The 20347-nt window shown below is 44.0% G+C and overlaps 1 protein-coding gene across 1 annotated transcript in view; it reads left to right on the forward strand.

Moving 5' to 3' along the window:
* syt12 (synaptotagmin XII) overlaps positions 1 to 20347 on the forward strand; it is a 51779-nt gene that overhangs the window by 12070 nt on the left and 19362 nt on the right. Inside the window, exon 3 of the mRNA XM_078221230.1 lies at positions 8554 to 8946. Coding sequence (XP_078077356.1) covers positions 8554 to 8946 — 393 coding nt within the window. The remainder of the gene's footprint in view (positions 1 to 8553; positions 8947 to 20347) is intronic.

Consider the following 20347-nt stretch of genomic DNA (forward strand, 5'->3'; position numbering starts at 1 on the left):
TGGCGAGTCCAGTTGAGTTTCTGGTCAATGGTGACCCCAAGGATGTTTACAGTGGGGCAGTGGTTGCATTGTTTTTTATTGGTGATGGTTTTTGGCAGGACTGGTGGGAAGGGCCAGAAAATCCCATCCAAAATGACATTGTAACACATTTTGGCACAATTTACATGATCATCCTACAGATGAAGAAGGAGATTCAGCAGGCACCTTTTGTTGGAGGCAATGAAAGAAAAGCTTTAAATATATATAGCGCTTTTCATGAGCTGGAAATGTCCCAAAGCATATCACAGTCAATACTTTTGAATTGTACTGTAAGAAGTCTCACAACACCAGGTTAAAGTCCAACAGGTTTATTTGGAATCACGAGCTTTGGGGGCGCTGCTCCTTCATCAGGAGCACAACTACAATTTTGAATTGTAGTTACTGGTGTAAGGTAGGACCACAGGCAGTTTGCACACAGCAAGATCCCACAAACAGCTGTACAATAATGACCAAATAATCAGCTTGTGTGATCTTGATTGAGGGATAAATATTGCCCAGGATGGCAAGGAAAACTCTTGTGTTTTTTTTCAAAATAATGCCATGGGGTATTTTACATCCAGCTGAGAGGGCAGACAAGGGCCTAAGTTTAACATCTCATCTGAAAGACGGCATCTCCAGCAGTGTAGCATTCCTAATACAGCATGGATTTTTAGCCTACATTTTGTGGCACTTGAACCCAGAATCTACTGATTCAGAGGTTGCAGTATTCCTTTAGTTCAATTGTAGACCTTCAGTGTTACAGGATCACAGTCTTGGTTGGGATTGACTTAATAACATGACAGTAACTTTCACACTATGCACTAGACCATTATCCTTTGTGGTTTATATTGCAATGCCAAAGATAGCGGCCATACATTTCTTGCACCTTCATAACTTGGGTGGTATTAGTATGAAGGCATACAAACTGTTTGTATTGGTTGTGACAGCAACACAGAATTATAGAATTTTACAACACATAAGGAGGCTATTCAGCCCATTGTGCATTGGATAGCTCTTCAAAAGAGCTCTCTAATCAGTCTCATTTCCCCGGTCTTTCCCCTTTTTCTTGTATATTTTTATTTTTATTTTCAAGCATTTTTTCAATTCTCTTTTGAAAGTTACTATTGAACCTGCTTCCAGCACTTTACCCATAATTAGGGGCTGCATGATAGCACAGTGGTTAGCATGCTGCCTCACAGCGCAGAGTCGCTGAGCAGAGACTGATAGCCAAGTTCCGCACACATGAGGATGGCCTCAACCGGAATCTTGGGTTCATGTCACACTATCTGTAACCTCATGACTTGCCTGGGCTTGCAAAATCTCACTAACTGTCCCGGCTGGAGACAATACACATCTCTTTAACCTGTGCTTAACGCTCTCTCCACTCACATTGTCTGTACCTTTAAGACTTGATTACCTGTAAAGACGCGCATTCCAACCATTATTTTGTAAATTGAGTTTGTATCTTTATCTGCCCTGTTTGTGAACTGGAATCCCACTCACCTGACGAAGGAGCAGCGAGCGCTCTGAAAGCTAGTGGCTTTTGCTACCAAATAAACCTGTTGGACTATAACCTGGTGTTGTGAGACTTCTTACTGTGCCTCACAGCACCAGGGCCCCGGGTTCAATTCCCAGCTTGGGTCAATTTCTGTGTGCAGAGTCTGCACTTTCTCCCCATGTCTGCGTGGGTTTCCTCTGGGTGCTCCGGTTTCCTCCCACAGTCCGAAAGATGTGTTGGTTAGATGCATTGGCCATGCTAAATTCTCCCTCAGTGTACCCAAACAGGCGCTGGAGTGTGGCGACTAGGGGATTTTCACAGCAACTTCATTGCAGTGTTAATGTAAGCCTACTTGTGACTAATAAATAAACTTTAACTTTTAGCTTTAATGCATTCTAGATCATTAAAGATTCACTGAAAAAAAAGAGCGTCTTCATTTCAGCCTGGTTCCTGCGGCAATGATCTTAAATCTGCGTCCAAAAAAGAAAATGCTCCTTATTTAAAGAGAGAAAATGCTGGAAAATCTCAGCAGATCTGACAGCATCTGTAAGGAGAGAAAAGAGCGAACGTTTCAAGTCCAGATGACCCTTTGTCAAAGCTTTGTCAAAGATCCTTGAGATTTTCCAGCATTTCCTCTTTTGGTTTCAGATTCCAGCATCCACAGCAATTTGCTTTTATCTTTTCTCCTTATTTACTCTAAGAAACGCACTAAAATTAAAAACGCCTCTATTAAATCCCCGCTTAAGAACATAAGAACATAAGAAATAGGAGCAGGAGTAGGCCATCTAGCCCCTCGAGCCTGCCCCGCCATTCATAAGATCATGGCTGATCTGACGTGGATCAGTACCACTTACCCGCCTGATCCCCATAACCCTTAATTCCCTTACCGATCAGGAATCCATCCATCTGTGCTCCTTCTGTGCTCCAAAAACAATGCCTCTCCACATCTCTGCTGTCCTTCTGTTAAATTGGCTCTGTAGCCTCTTCAAGGGCTTTCCAAAGTGCCGTGAAGTAGCAACTTTCAAATGGGAATTGTAGAAATATGTGAAAGCGAACAATCTGCAAGTCTAGCAAGAGTAGGGAAGTTCGAAAGTTCTTTCAAAGTATGTTCAAAGGACCATGATCCAAGATTCACTTTAAATAATCAGACTAATCCATAGCCCTCAGTCAAGACTTGAATTCCATTTAAAATTGAACCAACCATCTTAGACTTTAGTTATCACGTTGAATTGATCTCCGTGCCTATCAGTGTCTGCAGTTAATTAAAAGTTAACAAAGTGCATGTTGTTGGTGAAAGAACTGTTTTAAACCCTTGGTATGCAACCTCGTTAGTGGACTGCCATCCATAAATAAGAATCTCCCACTTATCAATACCTCCCAGTGAGTCAGTTTGAGTCAATTATTATATACCAGTATCTTTAAAGAGATTTTAACATTTGTTTCAGCTCTTTCTACAATACTGTTGTCAATCTACAGAAAGATTAAGGCAATGAATGCACAATGTGATGATCAAGCCTTGTGCAACATAAATTCCATACCTGTTCAAATATGCAACAGATTGGAGCCCATTTGCCTGTCAACACACTGTCCAATGAATTGACCATGCTGAAATATAAAGCAAAACTGAATTTTTAAATGTTCTCAAAGGATGTTAAAGTGGTTGATTGATTGATCAAATAAAACGTCACAAGTCCTTTATTTTACAATCAATGGTGAGTCTTCACTACTCTTCCTGGAGTCAAAGAATGAAGGAGTCTATAAAATCCTCTTGATCACAGTCCCTGGCATTGACTGCAATTAAGCTTTGATCTTTTGTCCTGATTATCAACATTGTGGAGTGAGTTTGATAACACAAGAAGCAAAGTTTGGCATTGAATTATATGAACTACAAATAAGTGTCTTCGACTGAACGGCTCATGTGCCTCTGTGTTGACTCGCCCCTTTAGTTTAGAAAGGTTTCTCGGCAGTTCATTTGTTCTATTTCCTTTTGATATCCAAGTGCTGCTGTTCCCTCAGTGTTGACGGACAGCCTGCTCCATGAGTGCAGCTGTCAAGGTCAATCTGCAGCTGGACACTGGGAGCTGTGCACGAATTGCCAGTTTCCCAAGGTGGAAATGGGCAACCTCCACCGAGTGCTGATTGTACAACCAAGACGGTGAACCCTTCAAGCTCATGATGAGGGGAGGGAGGAGTTAAAAGCCTTAGGTAGTGTTACGTTTGGAGAAACATGTCTTGATGGGGTGAAGCTCAGATTCACCAGAATACAATGAAGGCTAAAAGAGTTAAATTATGAGGAGATGTTGCATAGAAAAGGCCTGGATTCCCTGGAGTGCAGGATATTAAACGGTGATCTCATTGATGTTTTTAAGATGATTGAAAGATTTGATAAGGAAAGACCATTTCCTCTGGAAAGGGAGTCCATTACAAGGCAGCATAACCTTAAAATTAGAGCTAGATCATTCAACAATGATGTGAGAAAACATCGGCACGGTGGCACAGTGATTGGCTCTGCTGCCGCACAGCACCAGGGACCCATGTTCCATCCCCACCTTGGGTGACTGTCTGTGTCGAGTTTGCATGTTCTCTCTGTGTCTGTGTGGGTTTCTTCTGGGTGCTCCAGTTTCCTCCCACACTCTCACAATGTGTAGGTTAGGAGGAATGGTGGGATAAGTAGTTGGGGTTATGGCGATAGGACTTGGGTAAGATGCTTTGCAGACTCGATGGGCAGAATGGCCTCCTTCTGCACTGCAGACATTCTATGAAATAAAATCTGTTTGATTTACCGTTTCCTTCACTTTAAGATGGCATGGTGGCACAATGGTTAGCGCTGCTGCCCCACAGCACCAGAGACCCGCGTTCAATTCCACCATCTGGTCACTGTCTGTGTGGAGTTTGCACATTCTCCCTGTGTCCGCGTGGGTTTCCTCTGGGTGCTCCGGTTTCCCCCACACTCCAAAGATGTGTGGATTAGGTTGATTGGCCATGCTAAGTTGCCCCTAAATGTCTGAGGGTAAGTAGGATAAATACATGGGGTTATGAGGATAGGGCCTGGGTGGGATTGTCGTCGGTGCAGACTCGATGGGCCGAATTGCCTCCTTCTGCACTGTAGGGATTCTATGATTCTCCTGTAATTCCAAGTTCTTCCTCCAAAGCCTGGTGGAAAACTAGAACACAGCAAGAAGTCTAACAACACCAGGTTAAAGTCCAACAGGTTTATTTGGTAGCAAAAGCCACTAGCTTTCGGAACAGGCTGTTCCTGACGAAGGAGGACTTCTTACTGTGTTTACCCCAGTCCAACGCCGGCATATCCACATCAGGAAATCTTGAACCCAGCACTCCTAAAATGCTGCTGAGACTCAGTCAGTTTGAAGTTAAAAACTAAGATTGATTGCTTTTGTTTGGTAATGTTGTAGTGACATAGAACTAAGGTGGGAAAATAGATTTACAATACAGATCAAACATGACCTAATTAAATGGAATAGTAGCCTCAAGAGGGTGATTGGCCTACTCTTATATACATGTGTTGGAGATCATTGCTCATTAACTCATTTGCCAACAATGCAACTGATCTGAAGTTGATAAAAGCAAATACTGGCTGAACTGGTTCTCTCACTCAACAATTTCTCCTTTAACTCGTCTCACTTCCTCCAAATAAAAGGTGTGGCTACGGGCACCTGGATGGTTCCCAGTTATGCCTGTCTCTTTATGGGTTATGTGGAACAGTCCTTATTCCAGTCCTACTCCGGCCCCCTTCCCACAACTCCTTTATCGGTACATCGACGACTATTTCGGTGCCACTTCATGCTCTCGTCTGGACCTGGAAAAATTTATCAATTTTGCTTCCAATTTCCATCCCCCTAATCCCCTTCACATGGTCCATTTCTGACACTTCCCTTCCCTTCCCTCCCTTGACCTCTCTGTCTCCATTTCTGGTGATAAACTGTCCACTTGTATCCATTAGAAGCCCACCAACTCCCACAATTACCTTGACTACAGCTCTTCACACCCCACATCCTGTAAGGACTCCATCCCATTCTCTCAATTCCTTCGCCTCCGCCACATCTGATCTGATGATGCGACTTTCCAAAATAGCGCTGCCAATATGTCTTCCTTCTTCCTCAGACGTGGTTTTCCACCCACTGTGGTTGACAGGGCTCTCAACCCGAGTCCAACCCATTCCTCAGGCCACTGCTCTCACCCCCTTCCCTCCCTCCCAAAACCTGGATAGAGTCCCCCTTGTCCTCACTTTTCACTTCACCAGTCTCCGCATTCAAAGGATCATCCTCCGCCATTTCTGCCAACTCCAAAATGACAGTACTACTCAACACATCTTCCCCTCACCCTCCCTGGCAGCATTCCACAGGGACCGTTCTGTCCGGGACACCCTAGTCCACTCCTCCATCACACCCAACACCTTACCCCCTGCCCACGGCACTTTCCCAGGCAATCATAGAAGGTGCAACACCTGCCCCTTTACCTCCTCCCTGCTCACTGTCCCAGGTCCTGAACACCCCCATCAGGTGAAGCAGCGCTTCACATGCATCGCCTTCAATCTGGTCTATTGCATTCGCTGTTCCCAATGCGGCCTACTGTACATCGGAGAGACCAAATGCAGACTGGGTGACCACTTTGCTGAATACCTTCAGTCCGTTCGCAAGCAGGACCCAGACCTTCCTGTCACTTGTCACTTCAACACACCACCTTGCTCTCCTGTCTACATTCAGCCTTTGGCCTTTTACAATGTTCTAGTGAACTCCAACGCAAACTGGAGGAACTTCACCTCATCTTCCGATTGGGCACTTTACAGCCTTCCGGACTGAACATTGAGTTCAACAATCTCAAGAGCATGAACTCTCTCCTCCAACTTCACTCCATTTTCATTTATTTTATTTCATTTCATCTCACTCATTCATTTTATCATCCTTCTCTCTCACTTCCATTTTTCCACTTCTCCATTCCAGCTCTCCTTCTTGCCCCCTTCCCCTGCCCCCACTCTCTTCCCTTCAGGGAAACTGCCACACTCCTCAGGCAGTCCTTTAACAATCTGCACCCCTGTTCTGCCATTTCCCCATTCTGATCACTTAATGGACACTTTAAGCACCTCCTCAGCCTCCTGTATCCTCATTTACATTCCCTTTGTCCCATTCCACACACCCCCCCATCCTCATAGTATAAATCTCTGCTGATTCTCTTTGCTCACAGCTCTGGCAAAGGGTCATCTAGATTTGAAAAGTTTGCTCTATTCTCTCCCCATAGATGCTGTCAGACCTGCTGAGATTTTCCAGCATTTTCTGTTTTTGTTCTGAGGTTGAACCTATTTGAAGTGAACCTGTTTGAATGCTCTTTCACCAAACCATAAAATTGAAACAATGCACATTGAGTTCTCTGTTCATTTTCCTCGAGCATGTCAAACCTTTAAATGTTTGGTGATAACTATAACTGTACAAGCTTATTATCCTGCGGCTGTGAGTTGCAACGAGGCCAATCCTAATGCAGATAAAGACTCCTACCAGAGAGATTTTCAATCAATATTTCTTTAAACTCAAGATATGATGGATTGCATTTCTAAAAGGACGATATGGATTGCCTTTTTACAAAAGCAGTCTGAAGTAACTAGGGCCCAAAGGCACAAGATAATCTGTCAACAATATGTTTGATGTAGGACCTTTGCCTGCAGTGAACAACAATACTGTAAAGACTCATCTATGCTGTATCTTTGAAAGAGGTACCCAATTAGTCCCAATCTCATGACCTTTTCCCATAGCCCTGCAAGTTTCTCCCTTTCAAGGATGTAGTCAATACACTATTGAAAGTTATTATTGAATCTGCTTCCATCATCCATCCAGCTCACTGTGTAAAATGATATCACATCTCCCTCTGGTTCTTTTTGCCAATCACCTCTGGTTTACTGAATTTCCTGCCAGTGAACACAGTTCCTCCTTATTTATTCTGCCAAAACCATTCATCATTTTGAACACTTCTATTAAATCTCCCCTTAATCTTCTCTTGACCTAACGAAGACAATTCCTGCCTCTTTTCCCCAGGTTGTGTGTAATCTCAGCCTCACCCCACCCTGTGAGATCTGTGCCTGACAGGAGTCTTCTCACCTGAGCTGAAGCTTTTATTGCCCTAAAGAGCAGATTTTCCCCCAAAAAATTCTAACAGTGTGAAAATGGGAGTATTCCATGCCGAGCAGGCTCAGCACTGCAATTTTCCGATACTGTCAGTTTTTGTGACAGCTGGGAGCTTTGCGCCATTGGTTTGGGGAACCTGGGGGGGGGGGGGGGGTGCTACGCTGCTGCAGCCGACTCGAGAGCACCCAGGTGCTATTGCACAGGGCTCCCCGATCTCCTATTGATCCGAGAGACCTCCTCCCATTAACCCCCACTCTCCACGAACATCGGACCATCATCAGCAGCATTGTTACCCCCCCCCACTCCCCCCCACACCAACACGGGTCACTGGCATTGGGGCATCAGGACCCTCCAAATGAGTCCCCTGATGGACCCCCAGTTGGCACGAATCGGATTTTTGGCCTCCCACACGCTACCTTCCTGGCTCACCACGCTGATCGACTGGCATGGCAAGTCAGTAAGGGGATTTTCACAGTAACTTCATTGCAGTGTTGACGTAAGCCTACTTGTGACACTCATAAAAAAAACGGTTGCACCTAAAATATCTGAGTTTTAAAGAAAAGAACCTGGCATCACTTTTGATTTTTTTCTCTGAACTACAGTCTAAAAAAGAGGCAATTACCAAGACCAAAGAAAAATGATGGGTAATGAAGACACATTTAAAGAAAGTTCTGCATAAAATTGCCTGAATGGCCTCCCTCTGTGCCATAATAATGCCCCTCAACATTTCAATAAGCCACAACTCCACGACGTTATTCATGACAAAGGGAATTGTGAATACTTGAATGTAGCAACCTGATCTATTAAGCCAGTTTCAGACTGTGAAGTTAAATATTCGCAACGATCACTTAAACTGCAGATAGAAATATACATCAAATTGATTTTTCTTCTTTCTCTCCCCAGAGAACAGTGGCTTCAAATTATAAAAAGCACACAGAGAAAGGTTTTCCCAGCCGCCAATCAAGCCTAAAGATAGATGAAACATATGAGACCATCAACGAGCTCGGGACTCTGGAACTGATGACTAAGGATGTGGAGCTGACATCCTACGGACCCATGAAAAAATCTGTATCTACAGACTCACTGAATTCCATATCTTCCATCGGTAATAACTTTGGCCATGATTTCACAGTTGGACAGATTGAGATGTGCTTAGAGTACGATATGAACTCAAATACCTTGCACGTCACCCTGGTACAGGGGAAAGACTTGCTCGAGAAAGAGGACGTCAATTTTGAGTCTTGCTTCGTGCGCATCAGCTTGCTGCCAGATGAGCAGATTGTCGGGATTTCTCGGGTAGGTTTGGATGAATTTTTTGCTTTTATACTTAACTGTGCGGGGATGAATGTTCTGTGGGTGATGATTTAATCCTTCAGACAGCAGAAGGAGTCTGATGCTCCGTCCAAGGGAAAACTGCCAACTTTATTTCACTGGGGATTAGTTCCATCTGACACTGGTTGAGTTAATGAGAGGCTAACTGACAAAAATAGAAGAAATTTCAGGAGTAGTTCAGGATGAGGAACAGATCATGAAATGAAGTCAACTGATTACAGCAGCCACTGTAGTGACAGTGAGAGTGCAAAGAAGATTCACCAGGATGTTGCTTGGTCTGAAGGGTGTTGACTATGAGCTGAGGTTGAATAAACTAGGTGTGAATTATACTGTAAATGGCAGAACCCTCAGGAACATTAACATACAGAGGGATCTGGGTGTGTAGATCCACAGTTTCCTAAAAGTGGCAATACAGATGATCAAGAAAGCATATGGCATGCTTGCCCTCAGCTGGGGCATTGAGTACAAGAGTTGGCAAATCTTGTTGCAGCTATATAAATCCTTAGTTAGGCCGCATTTGGAGTATTGCGTGCAGTTCTGGTCACCACACTACCAGAAGGTTATGGAAGCTTTGGAGAGAGTGTGACAAAGGTTCACCAGGATGTTGCCTAGTCTCGAGTGCGTTGTCTATGAGGAGAGGTTGAATAAACTAGGATTGTTTTCACAGGAAAGACGGAGGCCGATGGGAAACCTAATAGAGGTCTACACAATTATGTGACATATAGATAGAGTGGATAATCAGAGGCTTTTTCCTAAGGTAGAAGTGTCAATTACAAGGGGGCACAGGCTCAAGATGAGAGGGGGAAAGTTTAAGGGAGATATCTGGGAGAAGTTTTTCACAGTAAGAAGTCTAACAACACCAGGTTAAAGTCCAACAGGTTTATTTGGTAGCAAAAGCCATGAGCTTTCGGAACAGGCTGTTCCTTCGTCAGGTGGGTGGGAGTTCTGATCACAAACAGAGCACAAAGACACAAACTCAATTTACATGAATAATGATTGGAATGTGAGTCTTTGCAGCTAATCAAGTCTAAAAGGTACAGACAATGTGAGTGGAGGGAGCATTAAGCACAGGTTAAAGAGGTGTGTATTGTCTCCAGACAGAAAGTTTTTCACGCAGAGAGCGGTGGGTGCCTGGAACACACTGCCAGAGGAGGTGGTGGAAGCAGGCACATTGGCAACATTTAAGAGGCATCTGGATGGGTACATGAATAGAGAGGGAATAGAGGGATACGGACTAAGTAAGGGCAGAAGGTTTTTTTTAGTTTATACTTTGGGCATCATGACCAGCACAGACTTGGAGGGCCGAAGGGCCTGTTCCTGTCCTGTACTTTTCTTATTCTTTGTAGTAACTAGCAATATGTTGTTGTTGATTAGTTGTTATTTTCCTGTTCAACTTAGTCCTTGCTGCGACTGTTTTGCGATGTGCTACATCTCGTTGTCAATTGTTATCACCTTACTTAGCTTCGGCACAGATAAATAAGTTGATTGCCAGCAATAGAATTTCATCATTGGTATAACCGTAATGTGCCATCTCATTTAACTAAAGATTGAATTCCGTGGATCATTAGGTATAAAATATTCATATTTGAATGTTAAAAAATGCAAAGTTGTGTACAAGAAAATTAATTTCTCAGGAAGAGTTTCATGAATCTGTAAACACAGACCCAGAAATGGGAGATGTATAAAAGCTTGCTGAGTCCTTAATGCCCCAGTTTACACTATCACACCAAGTCAAGATCATCATGTGGAATAGATTCCAGGGTACTTTGGTGGAAGTGATAACCCTGGTGTTGTGGGGAATTTACCACCGGAGTCAGACTGGATGTTTCAACAATACAGTTTTATTTCGGACATGAAGCTTCGGGGAGAAAGCACTGGTACTCTGCAGTACTTGGCAGCTACCTTCTCAATTACACAATAGCAGTTGATCATTTTTATACCTTTCAGACAATGGGTAGTACGGACATTAGCCGTTTAACACATCGTTATAGTTGAGTAGACACATCATGGTGATCGATAGTTAACACATCGTTACAATCAGACAGGTACAGACATGGGCAGTTAACATAGCATTGTTCATAGAATGGATACATTTCCTCTACCAATGACTGGTTTCGATCTATGCATTCAATGATTGGTGTTGTTGCATTTATGTATTTATGTTCCCATCTAGGGCTGATCTTATTATCAGACCTTATTGTCTTGGGTCTGCCCTTATCTTCAAAGTGCCTCAAGCTCTGACTAGCTTCCTGCAGCATTTTGGTGACTGCATATTTTAACTTTAAGTAACTGTCTGTGCTAAAAGCCAGTGCCTGTTTAATGTCCCTTCCCAGGTAACCATTTTGTGTGCCAGGCAACTATTTTGTGTGCCAGGTAACCATTTCTGTATTTTCCCCACTTCATTCCCCTCTTTTTGTCAGGATAATGATTTCTATAATCCCCAGACCATCAGCTGCATTTTCACATGGAGAGGTTGATTTTCTTCTTTCCTTCTTTGCTTCTTCTGGCATCTTCAGGGGCTTCCATCATGTATTCTTCCTCGATGGTTACACTGGCTCCTGGCACAATTCGTGTTACCATTACTTTACAACAGACATCAAGGCATCCAGCAATTAGACAACAGACAATTACAATTGAAATGAGTATGACCAATCCATGTAATAAATAAGATCCCCAGGATCCACCCACTGGCCATTCCAGCTAGCTACTTCCTTTCTTGGGTCCCTGTCTGAAGTTATCAAGTTGTTCTCTGATGCTATTAATGACTTGGGTAGTGTTATAGGATTTGTCTGTGACATGGGTTATGCATTTGTTGCCTACGATTGTACACACTCCCCCTTGTTGTGCTAACTGGTGCTAACTGCATATCGTGCCTGCTGTGCATATAATCTCAGTTCAGCCATTTCTTGGTTGACAGCCTCCAGTGCTTTTGAAGTGCTGTTTCCCAGGACTGTTAGTCCACAAACAATATGTTCCTATTTTTTGCACTAATTACTCCTGCTGCCCCTCCCAGAGATAGGGCTCCAAGGAACCCGTATCCCAGTGATGATCCCATTGTGCCTGGGGCTTCCCAATCAGCGCAGAATTCTTTGCTGATAACCCGAGTTACTATTCTCCTCCGAATATGCCCCTTCTGAGGGCATGGAACAGTGAGTGGTCCTATTGTTCCTACTACGAAAAGGTTTGGGAGGTTTGGTGTTTCTGTCATGTAAGTACCATTGAAAAGGAACACATATCCCTTCTTAGCCCGGTAGCATTTCGCGTCCCGATTATGAGTTTGTTCATATTGCCAATTGCTCAGTTTACTTGACTCCCTGTTTGATCCCACCACCTGGTAAGTATCAAATGGGTATGTCCATTCGGCTGAGCTTACATGAGTTCCATTACATTGTCCACACATGAGCAGTCTTCCAGCGGTTATATTCAGACATTTCTGTTCATCACAAGTGCAAGTAAACTGTCCCTTATTAACCCGACAATGTTGACGGACACACTGCATCTGCACGCAGGAATCATTCTTGGGGACCAAGGCATAGGCACATCCCCATCCCTGCCCCGTAAAACAAAGCGGATAGATTGCAGTATCTGAACAAGCTCTTCCTCCCACCTGTTGGAGCCCCCTGCACACAGGATCTGTGGGATTTACAAGTTCCACACATCTCCCCTGTATACCTCTTTTATATTTGCCAATTTGTCCCTTACAGGGTGCGTCTGACGTATCTACCGTATATAAGTCATGAGGGGTCCACCCAGGGGTGGCTACAAATAGGACTTCTACCGATTGTGCTAACGGGTAACATACAGTTCGATTCCCGTGTAAGTGTATATGAGCTTTGTAAAATAAGTTATCCTCCAATCCAGTCAAATCTACAGTCGCGACAACGCAAAGTAATAAAGTTACATACGTGATTACATACATATCCGCAACGAGCAAGTATCAATCCTAATACGGTAAGTGATACAATTTTCAAAAGTTATACTATCAACCCGAACACGCCAGTTGCTCTTGTTTGCAGTCTTTGCCTGTGTTGAGGAAAGCAATCCGGTCAGTTCATTCATTCATTCATTTCTTTGTGTAATTTCAGCTGGGTCCAATGTTTCCATATACCTTTCCCTCTTATGTCTATACAGGCACGGCGTCTCCACTAATTATAACTTCATATGGCCCATTCCATTTTGGTGCAAACCCTGGTTTGTCAGGTAATGTTTTTACTGGGACGTGTCTTCCCGCTGTTAGGACATCAGGGAGCATTTCAAGCTCTCTCTGTGCGTCTCTTTTTTCCTGATTGTCTTTTACCAATTTGCGCATCCCTTTTAGTTGGGCGCTTAGTTCCAAAACATATCTTCTGATTTTATCTTTTAGTGGACCTACATCGGTCCCACCTGTTATGAAGCTTTCTGGTAATTGCATCGCCCGTCCTGTCATTAGTTCATAAGGGGTTAATCCGGTTGTCCGGTCTGTGGTAGTCTTAGCCTCATTAGTATAGTGGGCAATACCTCTGTCCACATTTTCCCCGATGTTTGTATGGCTTTAGCCAGTGCATTCTTAAGTGTTCTATTCATACGTTCCACCATTCCAGAACTCTGTGGGTGGTAAGGGATATGGAATTTTTGTTTTATCTCCATCAATTGGCATACTGTTTTTACCACCTTTCCAGTGAAGTGCATCCCTTGGTCCGAATCGATTTGTAGGGGTACTCCCCATCTAGGGATTACCTCTTCTGCCAATATTCTAGCCACCCTGGTAGCAGTACAATTTGTAGTAGGGAACGCTTCTACCCACCTGGTGAACTGGTCTATAATAACCAGACAATAAGTTTTGCCATGGGATTGTGGTAGTGGGCCTGTGAAATCTATTTGCAGATGTTCCCAGGGTCCCTTTGGTCTCGGCTGGTGTCCCATCTTAATTTTTATGGGTCGACCAGGGTTGTGTTGCGCGCACATCACACACCAGTGACAGTGTCGGGCTATATCTCTTCCCATTCCTTTCCACCACCATTCCTTTCCTATACTAGTTATCATGGCCTCTCTTCCCGTACGTGAGAGTCCATGGTGTAGTTCCAATAGGGTGTTTTGTATGCACTCTGGTGCTATTACCTTATCTTCCCATCTCCAAACGTTATCAGTCCCTTTGACCGCTCCCTGTGCTTCCCACTTCTCCTTTTCCTCTTTTGTGGTATCCTCATGTAAGTCCCGAATAGCTATTTCGTCTCCTATCAGTTCTGTTGCTGCTATTGGCAGCTCGCCAATTGTCTCCTGTCCTAAGGCTAACTGTGCTGCTTTATCTGTGGCTTGGTTCCCTTTGAGATTTAACCAGTCCAGGTTATCTCTTCCTGGTTCTTTCTGGTGCGCTTTAATTTTGATTACTGCGGCTTCTCGAGGTTTCTCGCTAGCTCTCAACAATGCCTCAATTCTTTGTTGGTGTTTGATAGGAGTTTCTCCCATGGTTATGAACCCTATATGCTGTCATATAGTCACGTATAACTCAGAACGCGTATCGACTATCTGTATATATGTTTACCGTTTTGCCTTCAGATAACTCTAGTGCCTGTGTGAGTGCCACTAGTTCTGCCACTTGCGCAGATAGACCTCCGTCAATCCTTCCTGACCTTACTGTCTCTAATTTGTCATTTACTACTGCCCACCCTGTCCGGGGTGATTCTCCCACATATTTGCGTGAACCATCTACAAAAAGGGTCTCCTCAGCTGTTGTTAAAGGTACATCCTTTACCTACCTCTTCTACGTCCATATCTATATCCCCACAATTGTGTGGCTCTCCTGTGTCTAAAATCCCTTCTGCTGGGTTATTCCCTGTGTCCCTTATTATTATTACGGACTTGCTTGGAGGTAGGAGGACAGCTTCCCACTTAGCCCTTCTCATGTTTGAGACTGACCTTAGTTTTCCCGTGTTCAACATTTCCACCAAGGTGTGTTTGGTGTGAAGGATTATATTCCCTGTCATTATTACTGGCTCGCTAACCTTTACGGCCCAGGTGGCACAATCCAAGGCGGCTATGCACCTTGGCAGTCCGGTGACTACCGGCCCTTCTGCGGTTGAATAATACCCTATGGGTCTTCTTTTGTTGCCATGGTCCTGTGTTACCACTGTGGAATAGAACCCTCCCTTATTGCTACAATGGATATGGAAGTCCTTATTAGAATCTGGTAATCCTAGTCCAGGGGCTGATATCAGTTCTGTTTTTAGTTTGTTTTTAGCCTCTTCCTGTTCGGGTCCCCATTCTACGGGATCTAAAGCTGGTTTTCCCCCTTTGACTAGTCTTTGTATAGGTTCTGCCAATTTTGCGAACCCCGGGATGAAACTTCGGCTATAGTTAAACAGTCCTAACACCTTTCTGACCCCTCTTGCGGTGACGGGTCGCGGCATTTGTTGTACCGCCTTCTTTTGGTCTGTTGGCATTTCTTTAAACCCTTGGGATATAAGGTGTCCTAGGTATAGGACCTGTGTTTTCACGATTTGTGCCTTTTTGGGGCTCACCTTTAACCCTGCAATTTTGAGTTCGTTTAGTACTAGATATAGTGCTTCTTGATGTCCTGACTTGGACTCTGAAGCTATTAAGATATCGTCTACATATTGTAGGATCGTGCTACCCTCTGGCAGTTCTACCCTGTTCAGGATGTCACTCATTACTCGATGGAAGATAGCGGGGCTGTTGTGGAATCCCTGTGGTAGGCGAGTCCAAGTGTACTGTTTGTCTCCCACTGTAAAGGCGAATTTGTCTTGGGATTCGGGATCCAAGAGTAGGGACCAGAATCCGTTGGCTATGTCCAATACTGTGAATATTTTGTGCTCCTGTGACAGTCCATTCAGGATTGTCAAAGGGCTTGCTACAATGGGGTGCAACTTGGACGTGACTTTATTGAGTCCGGTGTAATCTATTGTGAGCCTATAGCTACCATCAGGCTTGCTCACTGGCCATGTTGGGGAGTTAGTGGTGCTTGTAGTTTCTCTCAGAATCCCCCTTTCCATTAACCCTTTAACGATCTCCACTACAGCTTTCTCTGCCTCTGGTTTTATTGGGTATTGTCGGTGGGCCTTATGCTCCGGTCCAGGTACCTTTATTGGGTCCATTTTCGTTAAACCGGTATCTAACTTTGTTTTAGCCCATACTCCGGGGATGGAAGCACAGATGGCTCCAAACCCTCCTGACTCTAATTCCCAATCTCTGGTGGTGACTGTGGCCACCTTAATAGTTTCGAGGTGACTTGTGAGTTTCCCTATTCTAGTTTTCCGACCGTCCTGTCTTGGCCAGATTAATTCTCCCTTTCCACAGTCTATCAAAATCTCATATTCTTTCATCAAATCATTTCCCATTATTGTACCATCGTTATTTTTACACACATAAAACCTCATTGGTATATACAGATTATTTATCTCTACTAACGTGGTCTCGCTCAGGTAGGCAGGTGTTTTGTTCCCTCCTATCCCGGTTAGGTAAATCATTTTATTTGTAGTGGGTAAGGGTAGGTCGGTGACAGATATGGATGCTCCTGTGTCCACCAGCATCTCACATTGCCTGCCCCCTACTAGTGCTGACACATAAATCCTTCCCTCCTTCTTACACTTATGAATGGGGGCTGCAGACCGTCAATCTTGCTGACCTCAGAGATTCCTTGGTTCCTCCGGTTCTGCTGTGGTCATGGATCGGGTCGGGGGTCTCCCAAGTTTATCCCAACACACTGCTTCTGTGTGTCCATGTTTATTACAGTGGCTACAATGTTTCCCACTGCTCCCAAATCTCTTTCCTTTCCTTGGGGCCCCGCAATCCCTCGCAAAGTGCCCTTGCCGGCCACAATTGTGGCAAGTCAGTTTGGACTTAGTTCCGTTCCCATTACTATAAGCGGCTACTCTTTCTAGCAGTGTTATTGTCTGGGATTTCTCCTCTCCAACTCCCGGTACGCCACTAGCCCACTCTACCAATTCATCGTAATCTTGGGACATAATCACTCCCATTTTTAGGATGGTTTCGTGAGCACTAGAGAGTCCATCCTTAAAAGCCTGGATGAACACTCGATCCCCACGACGTGGGTTTCCTTGTCCTCAGCACTCTTGATATACTTGGAACAATCGTTCCCCGTATTCAGAAGCTCCTTCCCCTTTTAGCTGTTTGGTTGTGGTAATTCTGCTCCAGTTAGTAGAAGCATTCCCTAATACTCTCTGAATTTCTGCCTTAAACTGGGTGAAGGGTGCCTGTTGGGCATCTATTTCTGATGCTAGGGTGACTACATGTGCCCACCGTCCCCCACTATAATCCTGTGCTGGAAGAGCGGCGGGTCCACCTGCTATCTGCCTCCACTTATCCGCTGGACAGGCTGCCCTGACCCAGTTGGTGTACGTCTCTCAGGTGTAATTGGTGTCCTACCCAAAATGTATCTAATTCTTCCCAGAATTTAGTGTTTGCACTTCTAGGTTGTAATTTACCCAGGGAAGTCATTATCTTCACCTGGGGTGAAGGGTTTATAATTCACTTTTGGCTGCGCATCTGTTCCCCCTCGGGTTATTGGCGCTACGTTGTGTTCTAGCGCTTCCCACTCCTCTAGAGGAGCGGTTGGTCCCTGTCGTGTGGACTCATAAGGAGGTAGAAGAACAGTTTCCCCTCTCCATTGATTCTCTCCTAACACTTGGTTTCATTTCTCCAGTTCCCTTACTCTGGATTCTAACTCTCTAATCTTTTCTTTATCTTCAATCCATCTTTTAGTAGAGGTGACTACTTGCTCAATTAGTCCAGCTAACTGATGTACTATCTTCTTTGTCTTATTTCTCTTTTCTCCATCTATCCACTTTCTCTGCTGTTCTAAGGTCTGAGAAGCATCCCAGCCATCCCTTTGCGTCCTCTTTATTAACGCTTGGCTGTCTGTCATGTACACTTCAATGAGAGAACCTGCAGATTCCCTCTTAACTTCTTTATCTGCCATCTCGCAGACTTCACTACCTCCAGTCACTATTGCCGCCTTGGCAACGTGTTTTAGGCACAGTACGGCCACGATTACTCCCTAGTAAAGTGTGCTCTCTACCGTAGGGACTTCACTACCCCCGACCACTATTACTACTCTAGCACCGTGTTTCACTACCGTCTCAGGGTTTCAATTTATACTCACGGCTTCCACTATTACCACCTCGGCAATGTGTTTCTCCACCGGAGTCCGGCTCTAGGTCAGAGTTGATCAGCTCCTTTTCCGCACCGCTTTCACAACATTGACAGTCCAGTACCCAACTATACAAACTTTCATGCAAACAGGTGGCAACTCTGCATTTGTTCACCACTACAGAGTTTGATGTTAACCGACCTTTGCCACTTGTGCTTCACAATCCTAAGTGCCCTTGGTGCCTCTACGCCCACTTCAGGTTCCTGACCTTCACGTGGGGAATTTCCCCTCTTAACAACCGGTCTAAGGCTGCGCATTTGAGACAGGCACTACCTTGTCTTCTAGTCGGTCAGCACAAGTAACAGTTACTTATCACCATCAGCAGTTAGTACTTATCACTATACCATATACACTCAATACTTATTACTACAAAATACCCCTTGAGTTTAACCCCTTTTAAACTGTATTCTTGACCTTGTCTGACTCCCACAGATTCAGTGATCTCTACCCTGGCTTTCTGATCGTGGCCAATCGATCGAAACTTACCAGTAATAAGATCCTTGCCGACTACGCCAATTGTTGTGGGAAATTTACCACCGAAGTCAGACTGGAGGTTCAATAACACAATTTTATTTTGGATATGAAGCTTCGGAAGAAAGCACTGGTACTCCGCAGTACTTGACAGCTACCTTCTCAATGACACAATTGCAGTTGATCATTTTTATACGTTTTAGACAATAGGTAGTCCGGACATTAACCGTTTAACACATCGTTATAGTTGAGTAGACAGATCATGGTGATCAATAGTTAACACATCGTTACAATCAGACAGGTAAAGACATGGGCAGTTAACATAGCATTGTTCATAGAATGGATAAATTTCCTCTACCAATGACTGGTTTCGATCTATACATTCAATGATTGGTGTTGTTGCATTTATGTATTTATGTTCCCATCTGTGGCTGATCTTATTATCAGACCTTATTGTCTTGGGTCTGCCCTTATCTTTAAAGTGCCTCAAGCTCTGACTAGCTTCCTGCAGCATTTTGGTTACTGCATGTTTTAACTTTAAGTAACTGTCTGTGCTAAAAGCCAGTGCCTGTTTAATGTCCCTTCCAAGGTAACCATTTTGTGTGCCAGGCAACCATTTTGTGTGCCAGGTAAGCATTTCTTTATTTTCTCCATTTCACTGGGATTATTTAAGAAACGATTAGGTGCCTTGATGTGAAGCAGGGTGTCCTTGGATGGATGAATTAAATGTCTCACTCGTCCATAATTGTCTGAAGTGCATGAAGAAGAATACTGAGACAGAACCACGTGAACGAAGGCAGAGACAGGAAACAGTTGAAGAAGAAAGCAACATAAGAACAAACAGTAAACTAAAAGTGTCAATTTAGAAATATGAAAAGATCGAATATTGTCACATGTATTTAAAGAAAAAGCAGCCCATGGATGATTTAACAAGCTGGAAGAATTGAAAATCTGTTCTTTGCTTCTATCTCTTTGTGTTATTATTTTAAATGTAAATATATTCCTTCTTCAAAACTAAGCAGTAAGAAAGAAAGAACTGCATTTATATAGCATTCATCATGACTACCGGACCTGTACAACCAGTGAAATACTGAGTCATTGTAGTCACTGTTGTAATAGGGAATGCATGTCAATTTGAGCGCAGCAAACTCTTACAAACAGCACGTGATAATGACCAGATAATCTGTTTTATGTGATGTCGATTGATGGGTAACTATTGGCCTGAACACCAGGGATAACTCCACTGCTCTTCTTCAAAATCGAGCTGTGGGACCTTTTACATTCACCGGAGAGTGCAGACAGGGCTGTGGTTTAACATCTCATCCAAAAGATGGAGGAGTATCTCCGACAGTGCAGCACTCCCTCGGTAATGTACTGAAGTGCCAGCCTTGATTTTTGCGCTCAAGTCCTGGAGTGAGACTTGAACCCAGAAGCTTCTGACGCAAGAGATGAGAGTGCTATCAACTGAGCCACGACTGTACTAGATTGGGAGGAAAAGCGAAATAAGATTCAGAATTAATCCAGATTCCTAACCTTATCACATGAACCTGCAAAACAAAATTGCAGAAAATAATCTTAGGTTTTTCCCTCCATAAAATGTGTCTTTCTCACTCTAATCATGAATTAAGACCAGAAGAAATAGGAGCAGGAAATTTGGCCCTTTGAGCCTGTTCAACCAATCTAGCATGGCCAATCAACCTAATCCACACATCTTTGGACTATGGGAGG

The sequence above is a fragment of the Mustelus asterias genome, chromosome 9 (genome assembly GCF_964213995.1).
Source record: "Mustelus asterias chromosome 9, sMusAst1.hap1.1, whole genome shotgun sequence".
In the NCBI taxonomy this organism is placed as follows: domain Eukaryota; kingdom Metazoa; phylum Chordata; class Chondrichthyes; order Carcharhiniformes; family Triakidae; genus Mustelus; species Mustelus asterias.